We start from the raw sequence: 15,096 nt of genomic DNA, 5'->3' as shown, positions 1-15,096 counted from the left end.
TTAGAACCCCCAAGAAAAGAACCTAGATCTATTTTATTTCCTCTGACTCCAAGACTTTTAAGATGACCCATTCTTAGATGACTGTGTGCTAGAGCAGTCCCCTCATCTGAACTGCTAGTGTTCCCAGTAGCCTAAGAATGCTCGTTGGGGGCTTCCCTGGTGGTGCAGTGGTTGAAAGTCCGCCTGCCGATGCAGGGGACACGGGTTCGTGCCCCGGTCCGGGAGGATCCCACATGCCACGGAGCGGCTGGGCCCGTGAGCCATGGCTGCTGAGCCTGCGCGTCCAGAGCCTGTGCTCCGCAATGGGAGAGGCCACAACAGTGAGAGGCCCGCGTAGCGCAAAAAAAAAAAAAAAAAAAGAATGCCTCGTTGGGGTGAGCCAACAGACAGAGCTTATTTGCAGGCAGTCTCTCTGTAATAAGCTCACAGCAATCTAGGCAACTGGCACTGAACCTGTCTTGCTTTTCATCTTTCTATTCTCCACAGCTGGCTCCCACTGGAAGCACTTCCCTACTCAACTCCATGGCTATAATCCAGAATCCTGTGAAGGTCTGTGATCAGGTATTTGCCCTGATTGAAAACCTCACTCACCAGATCCAGAAACGGATGCAGGACCCCAAGTCTGTAGGTGGGTTTGAATACTACTATCTTCCTTTCAAGATTTTGGGTACGGATGGGTTCCTCAGGCAATCCTGTGTCCTCTCCTAAGTGTCTGAGACACGTCATCCTCATCTCTCTGGTTCTGCTTCAGATTTGCTAGGGTCTTTTGTTAGAGGTGAAGCCTTTGGCTCTGTCTGTCTGTCTTCCTTCCAGACCTGCAGCTTTACCACAGCGAGACACTAGAGCTAATGCTACAGCGTTGGAGCAAGCTGGAGCGTGACTTTCGACAGAAGAGTGGGCGCTATGATATCAGTAAGATCCCTGACATCTATGACTGTGTCAAGTATGATGTGCAGCACAATGGGAGTCTGGGACTTCAAGGAACAGCAGAGTTGCTCCGTCTCTCTAAGGCACTGGCTGATGTGGTCATTCCCCAGGTGTGTCTCACATAAGGGATGGAGCCTGGGGCTAGGGGCACTGCAGAAGGAAGGAGAGAAAAGGCAGGAAGGAGGGGCGGTGTGGGAACCAGGGGAAGGAAACTTAGAGAAGGAATTAGTTGTTACAATTAGAGCTACAATCCTGGCTCTGAGGAAGCCCAAGAGGCTAACTGAGGAAAAACCTGGAGAGGGGGAATGTGGTGATGTTGGAAGAAGCCCTAGACCTGAGGTGAAGACAAGCATGATCTTGGACCTGGGAGTATAAGGCAAGAAGAAAACAAGATTCATTGAGGTGCTTATTCCTGGCCTGTGGCCCCTAGGAGTACGGGATCAGTCGGGAGGAGAAACTGGAAATTGCTGTGGGCTTCTGTCTTCCACTGTTGCGGAAGATACTACTTGACCTGCAGAGAACCCACGAGGATGAGTCTGTCAACAAGCTGCACCCCCTGTGAGGGAGGGCTGGGTGGGGTGCTGGATGGAGGGAGGGGCATGTCAGGGAGCTCTTGCGGGAACCCAGGCTGGGACAGCTTGGGGAACCAAGAACAGAAGGGGTCCTGGGGTGGAAAAGAGAGAGAAGTCTTTGAGGCGGGAGGAGGGAGTTTGTGGAGGGCTGAGAAGAGGACTGGCTGACAGTGTGAGTGACTTAGCTGCTGTCTCAGGTACTCCCGAGGAGTGCTCTCCCCAGGCCGCCATGTTCGAACACGTCTCTACTTCACCAGTGAAAGCCACGTCCACTCCCTACTCAGTGTCTTCCGTTATGGGGGACTTCTTGATGTAAGGATCCTTTTTCCTTCAGACTATGAACATCTTTTCCCAGCGTTCTTTTACTCTCCTCCTCATGCTTCTTTTTTACTGCAAGCTTCCTCTGTTCTCCTCGTCTCCCTGCCCATTCCCTGACTCCCTCGTCCTTGGGCATTAGCTTACCTCTTCTTGTGTTCGGTAGGAGACCAAGGATGCACAATGGCAGCGAGCTTTGGCTTATCTTAGTGCCATCTCAGAGCTCAACTACATGACCCAGATTGTCATCATGCTTTATGAAGACAACACACGGGTGAGGAGCTAACAGGGCGGGGTGAGGAGAGGCCCCCTTCTTTCTTCTCCATCCCCTTTTAGGGAAAAACTTTTTTATGCTTAGATTCTGTAGAATCCAGTTAGGTGTGGTACCTAGGTACAGCATGATAGAGAACATCCAGGAGGTTCCTCCTGGAACAGAAAACATGTTTTGGGTTGGTGTTGAGCCAGAGAGATACCAGAGAACATAGCTCTGGCATTAGGGAGGGTATGGAGTTTGAACAATGTTACAATGAGTCTTTTTCTCTCAAACATTGTTACACATATACCTTCTTCATCTGGCTCCACAAAGATATCTTTAAATGTGCTGCTGTATGCACTGTAGCAAAGCTGAATTCCTGTGGGAGATGGATAGGGAGGGGGACAGTTGTAGAACTGGAAGTTGGCAAGTCCTGTGGAGGTTGAGAGTATGAGCATCCTGTAACACTAGACTGTAATTAAAGGGAGCTATTACTGTAGAGGGGTGTAAGACACTGAAACCTCAGCCCTGGGAGGATGTGTCCTCTTGAGTTCCTCTCTGTTGTCCCTGCCTGGTCTTCCACCACCATGTCCAGCTTCTCCAACTGCCCTTTCATCTGGTGATGCCCTAAAGGATCCCTTATCAGAGGAGCGGTTCCATGTGGAGCTGCACTTCAGCCCTGGAGTGAAAGGTGTCGAGGAAGAAGGCAGTGCCCCAACTGGCTGTGGATTCCGTCCAGCCTCTTCTGAGGTGGGTCAGAGTGCTGGGATTTGGGACTGGAGGATTTAGGAACCGAGTGACGGGAAACTCGGAAACAGTACAGGGAGGTTAAAAGGGTTGGGGAGAATTGGATTAGGAGGCTGGAGACCATTAACACCTCTCCTGTCTATGCCTGTTGTTGGGTAGAATGAGGAGATGAAAACAGACCAAGGCAGCATGGAGGACCTGTGCCCGGGGAAGGCATCAGATGAGCCAGATGGAGCATTGCAGACCTCACCCCAGCCCTCTGAGGGCCCTGGCCTCCCAAAGAGATCACCCCTCATTCGTAACCGAAAAGCCGGCTCCATGGAGGTAATGGGAGGGGCTTGGGAGAAAGAAGTGGTGGAAGTGCTCATAGGACAATATCCATGAATCTCTGAATCCCCTCAGTGGAATTCTTAGGACCTTAAACAGAGTCTTCCTGCCCCTGATGGATATGTTTTACTTAATCTCTCTTTCACAGCTGGTCTCCCAGGAAAGCTCCTTTAAGCTGCTTCCTACTTCTGAGGTTAAAGAGATGCCAGTGAGGGGTGCCTGAGAGATAAGGACTTTTAGAGATGAGATTGAGGAGGAGGCCTCTGGATGAATTTGAGAAGGCAGTTCTTTAAAAGGAAATATAGTAGAAAAGCGTGTACTCTGGGCTAAAATCCCAGTCTGATAATCAGACGCTGTGTGAGCTTGGACAGGTACCTTCTCCAAGGCTAAATTTTTTTCATCTGTAAAATATAAGTAATACTCACCATGTAGATGCTTAGTAAACAGTAACAATGATAACAATACAGTTGATATTGAAGGCCAGGCCCCTCCATCTCTTTGTTGTCTTGGGTAAATATTAAAGCTCAGATTGTAGTAAATATCACTTTACTAAAAATGGCACTTTAATTTAACCCCTTTAGGGTTATCTATACTCTCATCCCAGAAAGGGAGTCAAATCTCGAGGTCTATCTATCTCCCCTTTGTTCTGATGAGGTTTATCAGTCTGGGCCTGGGTTCTCCTAGTTCTGGTTCTATTTCTCTAGCCTAGAGGAAAAAGGACTGTTGTAAATCTCACATTGTGTCCTGGAGTAAAAACCAAAGTTTTGGTCTTTTCCTGGAGAGATCCTTTCCCTCTTTGGCCCAATGACACTCTTTTTGACCCCGTGATTTATCCCTGTCTCAGGGACCATGACTGTCTATTTTGGGTCCTGCTTTGACAGATGAATCTGTTCACTTGGCTTGGTGCCTGCTCTCTGTCTTAAAGGAATTGGTCTTTCCATTTTGAAATATCTCAGAAGAATCTATAACTAGCTTACATAGGTTCAGACAAAGGTTTATGTTTCAGATTTTGGAGAATGCTGAGAAGACAAACTGCAGTCTCTCTTCTAGACTCATCCTTTTCTTCCTGATTATTTTAAGATGGACTTGAGGTCATGAATACTCAGAGTTTCCTTAGGTGGGGTATGCGTCATATTTTCTTTGAGGTGTAAGTTAACTTAGTATCCATAGTACATTAGTACACTGCAGACTCATGTGAATAGATCAAATGGACAGAATGACATATGATCTTCCATTAATAAACTGCTCCTCCACATCCAGTGTCTTCCCCATTCACATCGTCTGCCAGTCTCTGGCACTATTATGTTGGACCCCCTTTTTTCTTCTGATTTAAGCAGTCAAGAGACAGGCAAAGCAGAGCTCTCAGTGTATCATCTCTCAGACTTGATGAAATTGACTTCTTTCAGGCCTATAGGAAGCTTTCTGTTGTAATCAGATTTCTTCCTCTCAGTTACTAGTGCTGCTTATACCATGCCTACCCAGGATGATGGTTGCCCAAGATATGCTCCTCAGCTTTGCAAGAAAATCTTCTCTCTGCTCTTTGGTCATACAACCTTTTAATATTAATATTTCCTCTCCATGTTCTATAAGTACAGGCATTGGTAGTCTTATTCTTATCAACTACGACCCTTCTTTCCATCCCTTCTTCTCCTCTTGTCATCTTATATTTTTGGACGGCTTTAGAATACAAAATCTGTGACCTTCAGAGCAGCTGTGCCCTAGGCAATCATCCTCTCCAGCCTTACAACTGCCTCTGCCCAATGGGCCCAGGGCTTTGGGGAGCCTGGGGGTGTAAGGAGCCGTGACCGGCTTTCCACCCGGTCTGATTGCAGGTCATGAACATGCAGTGCACGGGGAACCTGGACCTGATCCCCTTGCGGGGACGGCGCCGCCGGAGGTCAGGGGACCTCCCCCGGCCTTCCCCAGCCATCGGCCTACAGCCCCGGGCTGTGTCCACCACTCACCTGGCATCCTGCACACAGGTGTCCCTCCATACTTCATCTTCCCTCATTGCTTCTATCTTTGCCTTTTGGGACTTAGGGACTCAGAACACTGTTGAGGGGTGTGTGTGTGTGTGTGTGTGTGTGTGTGTGTGTGTGTGTGTGTGTGTGTGTGTGTGTGTGTGTGTGTGTGTGTGTGTGTGTGTGTGTGTGTGTGTGTGTGTGTGTGTGTGTGTGTGTGTGTGTGTGTGTGTGTGTTATGTGATTGAGCCCTTGTGGGCTTTTCAGAAATCCATTTCATGTCTCCAGGAGTGGAGGGGAGGGCTTTCGGTTCAGATAAGAAACTGAGTATGGCTGCCGTAGCCACAGCTGTCCCATGGAAAGAAGAGAGCGCAGCCAGACTTCTTATTGTGGCTGAGCTATTGTGATTTGCTTTCTGAGTTCTGTGGAGGGATATAAAAGATTAAGGTACCCTGCCCTGCTAAGCACTGAGAATGGTTGAATAATGATTTCTCAGATTTGGGATTAGAGGGCTGTAGGGACAGGCATCTTGGAAATAGAAGTGCTTTCTACTATAGAAGGATTCCCTGGACAGTTTCCTCTGTAAAGTATACTCTTAGACTTTGCATTCCTCTTCCTCATAAAAATCCTTAAACTTCCTGACATTGCTTGGTTTTGTAGGGGCAGGAATTCAGGACCTGGGTTTTAGACTTCTCAGTTGAGGTGGCAAAACGGTAATTAACATAGAATCCTTCTTCTCCAGGTGCTTTCTGAGACTTCATCCTCGAGGCCTGGTGGCTACCGACTCTTTTCATCTTCACGGCCACCAACGGAGATGAAGCAGAGTGGCCTAGGTATGGTTTTCCAGCATCTCTCATCTGTTGTTGGGAAGGGGTGTCTGTCTGTTCCTTAGAGTTTTATTGTGGAGAACCTTAGTCATGGGAGTTGGGGTCATCTAGTCAGTGGAATTGTTGGGTGGGGCTAAGGAGGATGAATTGGGAGAAGCCACATGTAGGTGTGAACTTTGATCCCAGATGATTGTTTGCATTCCAGGAAGGTGTCTGTCTTTTGGTTTACTACACAACCCCCATTTCTCTGGCTGAAGGGCATTTTTCTGGCTTCCCCTCTTATTCCTTATCCGTCCCTTCAGTCTAGCCCAGACATTTAGGTTCTGTGGAGACTCTGACTCTTCAGAGTTATCAGAGACAAAGCTATAAATAGAGGCACTTGTGAGACGCTCCCTTCCCTCAATAACGGTCATATTCCTCATTTGGAGAACTTGTGGCATGTCTTCCTTTGAGACCTGTGTTTATTACATCCTTGCTCTGGCCCCTCCTACCTCCGTGCCCTCCCCTTCATCCTCTTTTAATCCTGTAATTCTTCTTCCTTCCTTCCTGAAAATTGAGGGACAAATCTGAGACTGGTGTAGTGGCAGAGGCTTCTCTCAGGACTTTGAGGGAATGTCTCTTGATTTTTTTGATTCCTGGAGAGGGGTGGAGAACATCATTCAACCTTTCCTAAGAACACAGACTGCAGGAAGGACCAAGCCTCAGAGGGTATTGTATTCTTTGGGAGTGGGGAGGGGTCCTTGGGAGGGACTATCTTTGAACACAGCACCTGTGAGCCATTAACCAAAACTGGCAGGTAGAGACAGTGGTGTGGGGTCTAGACTGGGTCCCCTGGCTCTTTCTATCTTGTCCTATTATTCTCTCCATTTAGCTCCTTTCATTTTTCTGTTGAAAGAGAAAGGTCTCCTTGGCACCCAATTTCTTGGCCCCAAAACGGTCAGCATTTGGACCAGAAATGGGAAGAAAGGTTTTTGGTAATTTTCCAGGCTAAGTTTATGGGAGTAGATTGCCTTCTACATCCCTAAAATGAGGTAGATGGTTTGGTGCATGAAAAATAAATGACAAATGTCTAGATCTGTGAATATGGACTTCTTTTCCCAGAAACCCCAGAAGAGAATAGGTTTCAGGTAGGTGGGAAAGAGGATAGGTGTGTCTGGCCCAGTTAAGGGGGAGTGCTGTCAAGAACAAGGCAGAGGCATGAGTCTGGTTGACAGATGGTGGTGGTAAGGTAAAGACTACCCCCTGAGATGATCCAAGACTGGACACGGCAGGATTGGTGGGACTATGCCAGAAAATTATTTCGTGGAGGAAGTAAATGTAGAACAAAGCTTGGGGGTGGGCTGGGATACAGCCAGCTAGTTCCAGCTTCTCTGAAAAAAGCAGACATATTTAGCAACCATTATTTCTCTCTGGAACTCTATTCTTGAGCTTGTTTGAACATGAAACGTAGGAGAAATTGCTGCACAGAGGAGTGGTCCTTAATTCCAGGGTGGAAATTATTAGCCATCTGAACTTCTTGATTTATGTGGTGACCCTGAAATGCTGGGACCCCTGAAACCATATCCCCTCTTTGTGGGCGCAAAGGAAACTGACGTCTCCACTCTGTCCATTTCCCCTATGAATGTTAAGTTCCCAAGTCAAACCCAGGGTCTTGGCTAAGATGGATTTGGAAGTAGAGGAGAAAATCCCACAAACTGGAGTGTTAATCTTGTTTCCTCCTGCCCATTCTCTCCTGTGGGCTATAGTAGGAGACGGGACCATGGGAGTCCCAACCCTACTGTCGATCAGATACTTGGGACAGTGACTAGCTTGATTTATTTGCTTCAGGGATTTTTCAAGTTTTATTTACTCCACTTACTGTCAAGAGTTCTCTTTGCTTTCTTTGAACTTATGTGTGTGGGCATCTGGCTTTGAGCATAGGACTTACAAGACAATAAACTTTCGAGAGTAGAAAAAACATCTTTTTCGCTGTTTTCTGCTCACGAGGTTCTCCTGAGTAGGGTGTTCAGCGGTTAGTAGGCATGTTCTGCGTATAATCACCTGACCCTTCACATGCCTTTCAATTTGTGTCCATTTTCACTTCAGAAACAATGCTCTGTTTCTTCTTGATGAAAAAAATTACTATTTCTTTTCTAACTGAACACAGTTGATCCTGAGTCAGGACACCTGGATTCTAGTCCAGCTTAGCTCCTAACAAACTGTATGACCTTGAACAAATGAGATCCCTTTTGAATGTCAGTTTCTTCATCTCTAAAGTACGAAGGCTGAACTGGATGATCTTTGAATCCATTCCAGCTTCAAAAACTCAGTGAGTCTCATACTTTCTTGGGAAAGGTAAAAAGGCCTAAGGGAAAATAGAAGGGAGGGAACGCTGGATGAAAAATTTAGGAGGAATTGGAACTTATGAGAACTTTGAATTTGAGTTGAGTACTCTAAACTTAGTCTCTAGTTTCAGTCAAAGTTTCTTTCCTTTTAAACAAATAAGGGAGTCGATTTCTGGGTTCTTCAAACCCTATATCCAGCATAAGGAGCATTGAATTAAATCTAGGGAGATCTAGAGGAATCTACCTATTCTTTGAGCATTCCTGAGAGCCACCTAGAGAGCATAGTTTATCCCTTTCAGTAGCTTTGAGTCCCCTAATATGACTAACCCTGTATTTGTAGTGGCCTCTTGTATCTGCCAAGTAGACTTTCAGGAGCATCCTCACTTTGCTTGCCCAGTGTGGCTGTGGACAGTAGTGAAAGCTGTTTGTGGTTATGTGAAGTGGCCACGTGGTGGTGGCTCTGAATGGTTATGTGTGTGTGTCCTGATGTTGTCATGTGAAATCGTGCGTACTTCTGTGTGGTAATTGCAGCTTTGCGTGGCTACTAATGCACTCCCGGCCTTGCAGGCTCACAGTGCACGGGGCTGTTCAGCACCACAGTGCTGGGCGGCTCCTCCAGCGCCCCGAATCTTCAGGACTACGCCCGCAGCCAAGGCAAAAAGCTACCACCTGCCAGTCTGAAGCACCGAGATGGTATGTGGGTGGGTTTTGGGGGGCAACTCTTTTCTTCATTTGTCCGCCAGCAAGGACACAGCTCAAGAACAATTCACGCTTAAGATGGCGCTTGACACTAGCCTTACGACAAGTTTTCTGCATCAGTTATAGAGGGGAGAAGCAACCAAGACCCCATCCACCCCTCCATTTGCATTCCCTCTCGCCATACAAATACTACTTATTTATGCTTATCCCTTCATAATCAGCCACATACAGCCCTGCTACATCAATTTACTCCACCTTTGTATTCTTTCCTGGATTCTGGCCTGTAGAGGTAGGGACCAAGGAGGATGATCCACGGTCAGGAAGAATGCAGTGGAGCCTCAATTAAGATCTAGGAAATCAGGGATGGGGAAGTTGTTCAGCCAAGGCAGGAAAAATGATATGGAAAGAGATTGGGGGAAGTGATGAAAGTTTCTACAAAGATTTTATTTCTTTGTAAATGATCAGAAAGAGGATGTGGTGGTGAGATTAGGGTTGTTTGTGGGACCGTATTATGGTAGAGATGACACATGGATTCCTGAGAGGAGATTATCCAAAGGAAAAGATTGAAATGTGGTAGTAAGGAATCTAAGGGGCGGGGGTGGGAGCAGGTCGTATACTAACTGTAAAGAACAGAGTATATCGTGAGCAAATTCCAGAGCAGAGGGTGGGGACAGCGGTGGGTATAATCCCCGTGATGTCTTTTCTCCCCAGAGCTCTTGTTTGTCCCGGCCGTAAAACGATTTTCTGTGTCGTTTGCAAAGCATCCGACTAACGGTACGTTTGCTTCTGACTCAACGTCATTCCTCCTCACCATGTCACCTCCAGACACTTAACCTCTGAGTTCTAACACTGACTTTCCCTCTCCCTCCACTGTGTTCACACCCTGCTGTCTCTGAACCACTCACTAACTGTCGCTCTTGGGATATATCACTTGTTGTGACAGACCTTAGCCTTGGCTGCAGCCTGGCTGCCCAATTCCTGGGGCCACTCAAGGTCTTATTTCCATGGTCACCATCATCACCATTGTGTCACTTTTTTCAGCATCATCACCGAAACATGAATTAAACCTCTTTCTTTCCCATCACATGACTGCCAGGCTTTGTACAAACATGATAATGGTTCCCCTTCTTAGAAGGAGCGTAGTATTACCTATATCATCCCCATTTCTTCTCTCTATTTGTTTCCCCAACTCCTCAGCTTACGTAATTTTGATCTTCCTGTTTTTTCACCAGCTCTTTTGTTGGAGTGGATGACTAGTTTGCTTCCCTTTTGGAGCAGTGCTGCAGTTCCCAGTTCCCAAGCCTACCCATAAAGGCATTAGTCTTGGGTATATTGTTTTCCATCTCCATATTCCTATCTCCTCCCATTGTGTGTATTTTGTGTGGCTCTTGTGCTCCTGACATCTGCTTTACGTCACTACTAACCTAGGGTCTGAGCCTAGAAAACAGGAGTCCAGATTGATTTGGGATACAAGAAAGAACAAAAGGAGTAGGAGGTGGTAGGTAAAGGAAAAAGAATTGTGCCTTGAGGGTTTCCATGTGGTTTCCATGCAGCCCCAGCCTACTTATGGCACTGCAGTCTCCGAGAAGGGGAAGTGAAGAGTTGAGATGTCTACTGGAGATTCCGGGGGAGCTTAGGAATAAATAATATTTCAAGAATACTGAAGAACAGGGTCTGCCCACACTAAGGTGGGAGAGTTTAGAGATTTGCGTAAACCCAAAACTGAAGGGCTGTGGTCTCTTTGTAGGGTATGGCAGAGGAATCCAGGACTTACTCCTTGCTTTATCCTTTATATCCTTAGTTCCTCTCCGCATTGTATCTTGTCTTCAAGGTAAATCCAGTTTTGTTAGATACGATTTTCTTCTGTTCAAGAGCTAAGACTCTGAGGGAGGTAAAATTAGGTTGGCTTCCTGGCTGAAAAAACTCTAGGTGCTGATCACCTGCTCCTTAGACAGTGGCAGCTGCTAGATTTTAGCCCAGTAAGGCCATACATCTCCACTAGGCACTGGTGAAATCTCCCTATGTTGACTAGCTTATACTTGCTCAGTTTATACCCCTACCCCCCACCTGCACTCCTGTTTGTGCCTGTGACAGGAGCTTCCCATTCAGAGTGGCGTGACTGCCTGCACAGTTAGCTTCAAGCTCTTCTGGCCTTCGTGCCACAGTCATCTCCAGAGTAGACCCTCAGGCACCAACCCCAACACTACAGCCTGGGATTTGGACTTATGAGACTTGTTACTTAGGGAACAGAAGATGGTACTAGGAACTTGGGCCCCTGACATCAGAGCTAAATCACAACTCTCCTAACTCTTAGGCTCTGTGAGAAAAGATCCAAATTCCTAAAGCATATCCTCAAGCCTATATACCTCTAGTTCCCTGAAGGCTTGGTTAGCAGCCTCACCAGTAAAGAAGAATTAATTCTACCAAAAGGGGGAGAGGAAGAAAGACCTGGACAATTATAGTGCAAGAGAGTAAATTCAAGATCTCCTCCAGCACCCTGCACACAACCTCAGGGCTCTGCTGGCCTTTGTTCTTCTTGTACTTGAGCTTGGAGGCTAAAGTGCCTGAGAAGCAGGAATCTAGGAGAAAAAGATTTGGAGCTATTATGTCTCTTGCTGAAGATCATCTAGATTTAATTTGGCCCTCAGGACAATATGAGGGCTCTACCCCATGGCCAAATGTTACTGGACTGACCCAGCAATTACAGAGTGGATGCTCTGTCTGCAATTGCTTGCAGCAGATTAGTCACAACAATGTGCCAGCCTACTGTCCATCACCACCATCTCTTTGCCATGATGTGTGGCTTTGAAATAGCAGCTGGAAGAACTGGACCTGGCTTTGGAAAGGAGGCAAGGCAGTGCTACTTCCTTGCTTTGATGGGAGAACACCCCTCAGCCCATCCCTCCCTCTATTCCTGATAAGCTTCTGTCACATCCTGTGACTACATCAAGTATATAAGTATGGCCCATTAGTAAACCGCATGCTGAACTTAACCAAGGTGAACTAATATAGTGGGAAAGAGACTGTGTCTCTCCCTCATCCAGAATGTCAGAGTGTACCCACCCGATCTGCCAAGCTCATTCTCTTCTAGGGACCCACACAACTGTATGACCATTGGTACAGAAATCTCTCTTGACATCCAGACTAAGGTCTCTGGAAACCATAGTCTCATGGGATCACCCTGTGGAGCCCATTCTGGTCTGGGGGTTCTGAGCAGTCATCCTCAGCTACCTTGATCCTACTTTCTCTGTACCATATTCCTGTTATCAGTTAAGGCCCCGTACCTCTTCCCCAAGATCTTTTTCCTACTGTTCCTCTTAAACCCCTTCCACATGCCTTTCACTGCCTTCAACCATTTGCAGCTGAATCACATATATCCACAAAGTTTGCCAACCAGCTAAGATAGTAAGTAGTTTCGGATTAAAGCTTTTCCACTCGTCTAGCTGAACAAAGTGCAGTTAAACTCACCAGCAGTGGGAAGAAAATATAAAATTATCTCTTTTGGCTTCTATAATTGCTACAGTGTCCCTTAAGACTTATGCAAACGTTTTTTTAAAAGTCTATGTATTTGAACAAGAATGAAGGATAATTAATCAATATTGGCATTTTCACATATTGATTCCGTTTTTTACATGCTGTTTTAAAGGACACCTGGTTTCCTGCTAATCTACGTCAGTTACCTAACACAAGCCTTGTCTGTGGCTATCTTAGAGTCTGGTCCAGGGAGCCCAGCCTGAGTCCTCAGGAGCTTTTTTAGCTTCAAATTTTATCTTGATAACATATACCACTCTTGACCCTCTTCTCTGAGTGACTTCAAATCTTTTCATCTCTATCCCAACCTCATAAATACATTTGTTTGAGAAACAAGCCCTAACTAGGGTTTGCCCAAGAATGATTGGGGACACTGGAGTTCCTAGCTACAGAACTGCCAGCTCACCCCATCCAGAACGATGTGACTGCTGTCTGCAAGCACTGACTGAATTGTGCACAACGAGAAAGGAGAGGGCCTGCTGTATGATGAGGTCTCACGTGCCCCTTCTTCTAGACTCACTTATTTTAGACTTCTTTTAGCATGATGCCAATACTCTTCGCCCCTGCAAGACATGTCCTGTGGCTCTGACCATCTCTGCTTCTCTCTTACCTCACCTTGGAGCTGAGTGGCCCCACCTCCCAGGAATGCTTATGTCATCCAGTACCCCCCTTATTGTCTCTCCCTCTTCTCTTTCTTTATCTTTGTGCTTCCTGCCGTGGTTCCCCCAACCCCTCCAAGAGCTGCTGGATGACCAGCACCCTGTGGTCCGGTTGCTGCGCAGTTTTTCCTCTGACTGCACAGGGGGCTGGCCAGTCTCCTTGGATGCCACGCTGGCGCATCACCTGCACCAGTGCTCCTACCACCTGCGCCTCTTCCGGAACTGGCTGCGCTCAGGCCAGGATGATCCTGAGTGCCTCTACGGTACCCCCTGCCACCAAGCTGGCTGCTGCCACTACCCTGGCTGGGACTGACTGCTTTGCTTCTTGCACTTTTGGCAGGAGAGCCCACCTATTCCTTTCTCCTATTTACTCTAAGGTTATGTGACTTGCATTTAGTTGCTTGGATGGGATTGGGGCCAGGCTGCCTGGTAGCTGTAGCGTTGGCTGCTCCTCCCCTTCCTGTTCTCCTTCCTCACTGCCTCCTAATGTTACCTATTCCCAGTGCTATTTGGTACAGGAGTAGTCTCTTGCCCTGGAATCTATTCTTATCTCTATGACCCTCTACTACCACCATCTTCAAATCCAAGTGTTTTTCTAGCAGTTCTGAGAAGCTGGAGACTGTACCTCTCCTGCCCTCCTGCCACTAGAGTACAGGGGGAAATTGAGGCATAGAGGTCTCAATTGAATACTTGAAGAAAACAAGGGCTGAAGGTTAGAAGATGGTCAGGTATAATCCTTTTTAGTTATATAGGTTTTAATCATTGTCAGACAGGAAGCTGTGTCTTGAATAGATATTGCTGTCCTGCCTACCTTTAATCCATTTAAGGAGATATAAAGGAAGCATAGGAAATATTGGGGACTAAAAAAGTGGTTGAGATGTATGCTTCTTGATCCTCTAATGGGGGCATTTTTTTTTTCATCAACAGGCCCTGGGATTAGAGTTACACATTTAGGTTTACCCTTCACCCTACAATGTAGATCTACATTGGAATTGTTGGGTTCAGAGCAGAGAATCGGTATTTATTCTTTTTTCTAGGGGGTTTGCCTCATTTTCCTGAAGGAATAGAGAAATACTAGCAAGTCTGGGGTCTTCAGTGAGAGCAGAGGAAAGAAGCTTTGAAGTGATGAAAATAACCAAGAAAGAACTTCCATCCCCCAACCTGTTCATACATGCGGTTTTCCTGAGCTGAGCTTCATGTGTATTGCATGCCCTCCTGCTTCCAATATTCTAGCCTTTCTACCCATATCCTAAATCTGCATGAACCCCTCCTCAGATCCCAAGCCCTCCTCCGTAATCTGGTTCTCTTGTACATGATCCCTGAAATCTGCTGTTTTTTCCCAGCTCCATGACCTCCCTACCTCTCATTTAGACCTACAATTTCACCCCTTACCTCTGGACCTTTGTTTTATTTCCCCCAGAAAGTACAAGAGGAGTGTAGGTGCTTACCTCATTGGGATTCTGTTGATTTTTCCATGGAATATTGCAGGCTTTCCATAGGTAGGATAAGAGGTGATTTGATTCACCCAGAGGCCTTAGCAGGAAGACTTTTTAGAAAATCTGGAGGTGACAGAAATAGACTCCTGTAGGGGCTCTAAAGAGTTCCCTCTCCTGAGAATCTTGGATACCCCACACTCCAAAAGCCACAGACACTCCTGATGGTTCTCAGGGACCCTCCATGCTTCCTTGGCCAGTTGGGGTATATCCAGCAGGAATAACATTGACTTTGCCCATCTCTTTTCTAACAGGATTTGAAGGGTGCTCCATGGTGCCTACCATTTACCCCCTGGAAACACTGCATAATGCCCTTTCCCTGCGTCAAGTGAGTGAATTCTTGAGTAGAGTCTGCCAGCGCCACACTGATGCCCAAGCACAGGCATCTGCAGGTATGGAGAATACTCTTATCTTGTACCACTATCTCTGCCCCCACTCCCATGCTTCCTAGAACATGAGTA

The 15,096-nt window shown here is 46.7% G+C and overlaps 1 protein-coding gene across 13 annotated transcripts in view; it reads left to right on the top strand.

Moving 5' to 3' along the window:
* Nucleotides 1-15,096, top strand: part of PPIP5K1 (diphosphoinositol pentakisphosphate kinase 1) — a 50,534-nt gene that overhangs the window by 12,759 nt on the left and 22,679 nt on the right. For 4 of the 13 annotated variants that reach the window (XM_082648475.1, XM_082648481.1, XM_082648482.1 and 1 more), the window contains 11 exons: nt 487-628; nt 814-1,037; nt 1,358-1,485; nt 1,697-1,811; nt 1,981-2,088; nt 2,701-2,817; nt 2,974-3,138; nt 5,845-5,935; nt 8,821-8,946; nt 13,223-13,405; nt 14,890-15,027. In XM_082648475.1, the coding sequence (XP_082504601.1) occupies nt 487-628; nt 814-1,037; nt 1,358-1,485; nt 1,697-1,811; nt 1,981-2,088; nt 2,701-2,817; nt 2,974-3,138; nt 5,845-5,935; nt 8,821-8,946; nt 13,223-13,405; nt 14,890-15,027 (1,537 nt within the window). Of the gene's footprint in view, nt 1-486; nt 629-813; nt 1,038-1,357; nt 1,486-1,696; nt 1,812-1,980; nt 2,089-2,662; nt 2,818-2,973; nt 3,139-5,844; nt 5,936-8,820; nt 8,947-13,222; nt 13,406-14,179; nt 14,232-14,889; nt 15,028-15,096 lie in introns of those variants that run through there. The other 9 variants (XM_082648485.1, XM_082648476.1, XM_082648483.1 and 6 more) reach the window with 8 other exon arrangements.

Source organism: Grampus griseus (genome assembly GCF_964374135.1).
Source record: "Grampus griseus genome assembly, chromosome: 2".
Lineage (NCBI taxonomy): Eukaryota > Metazoa > Chordata > Mammalia > Artiodactyla > Delphinidae > Grampus > Grampus griseus.
This window is presented reverse-complemented; position numbering and strand designations above follow the sequence as displayed.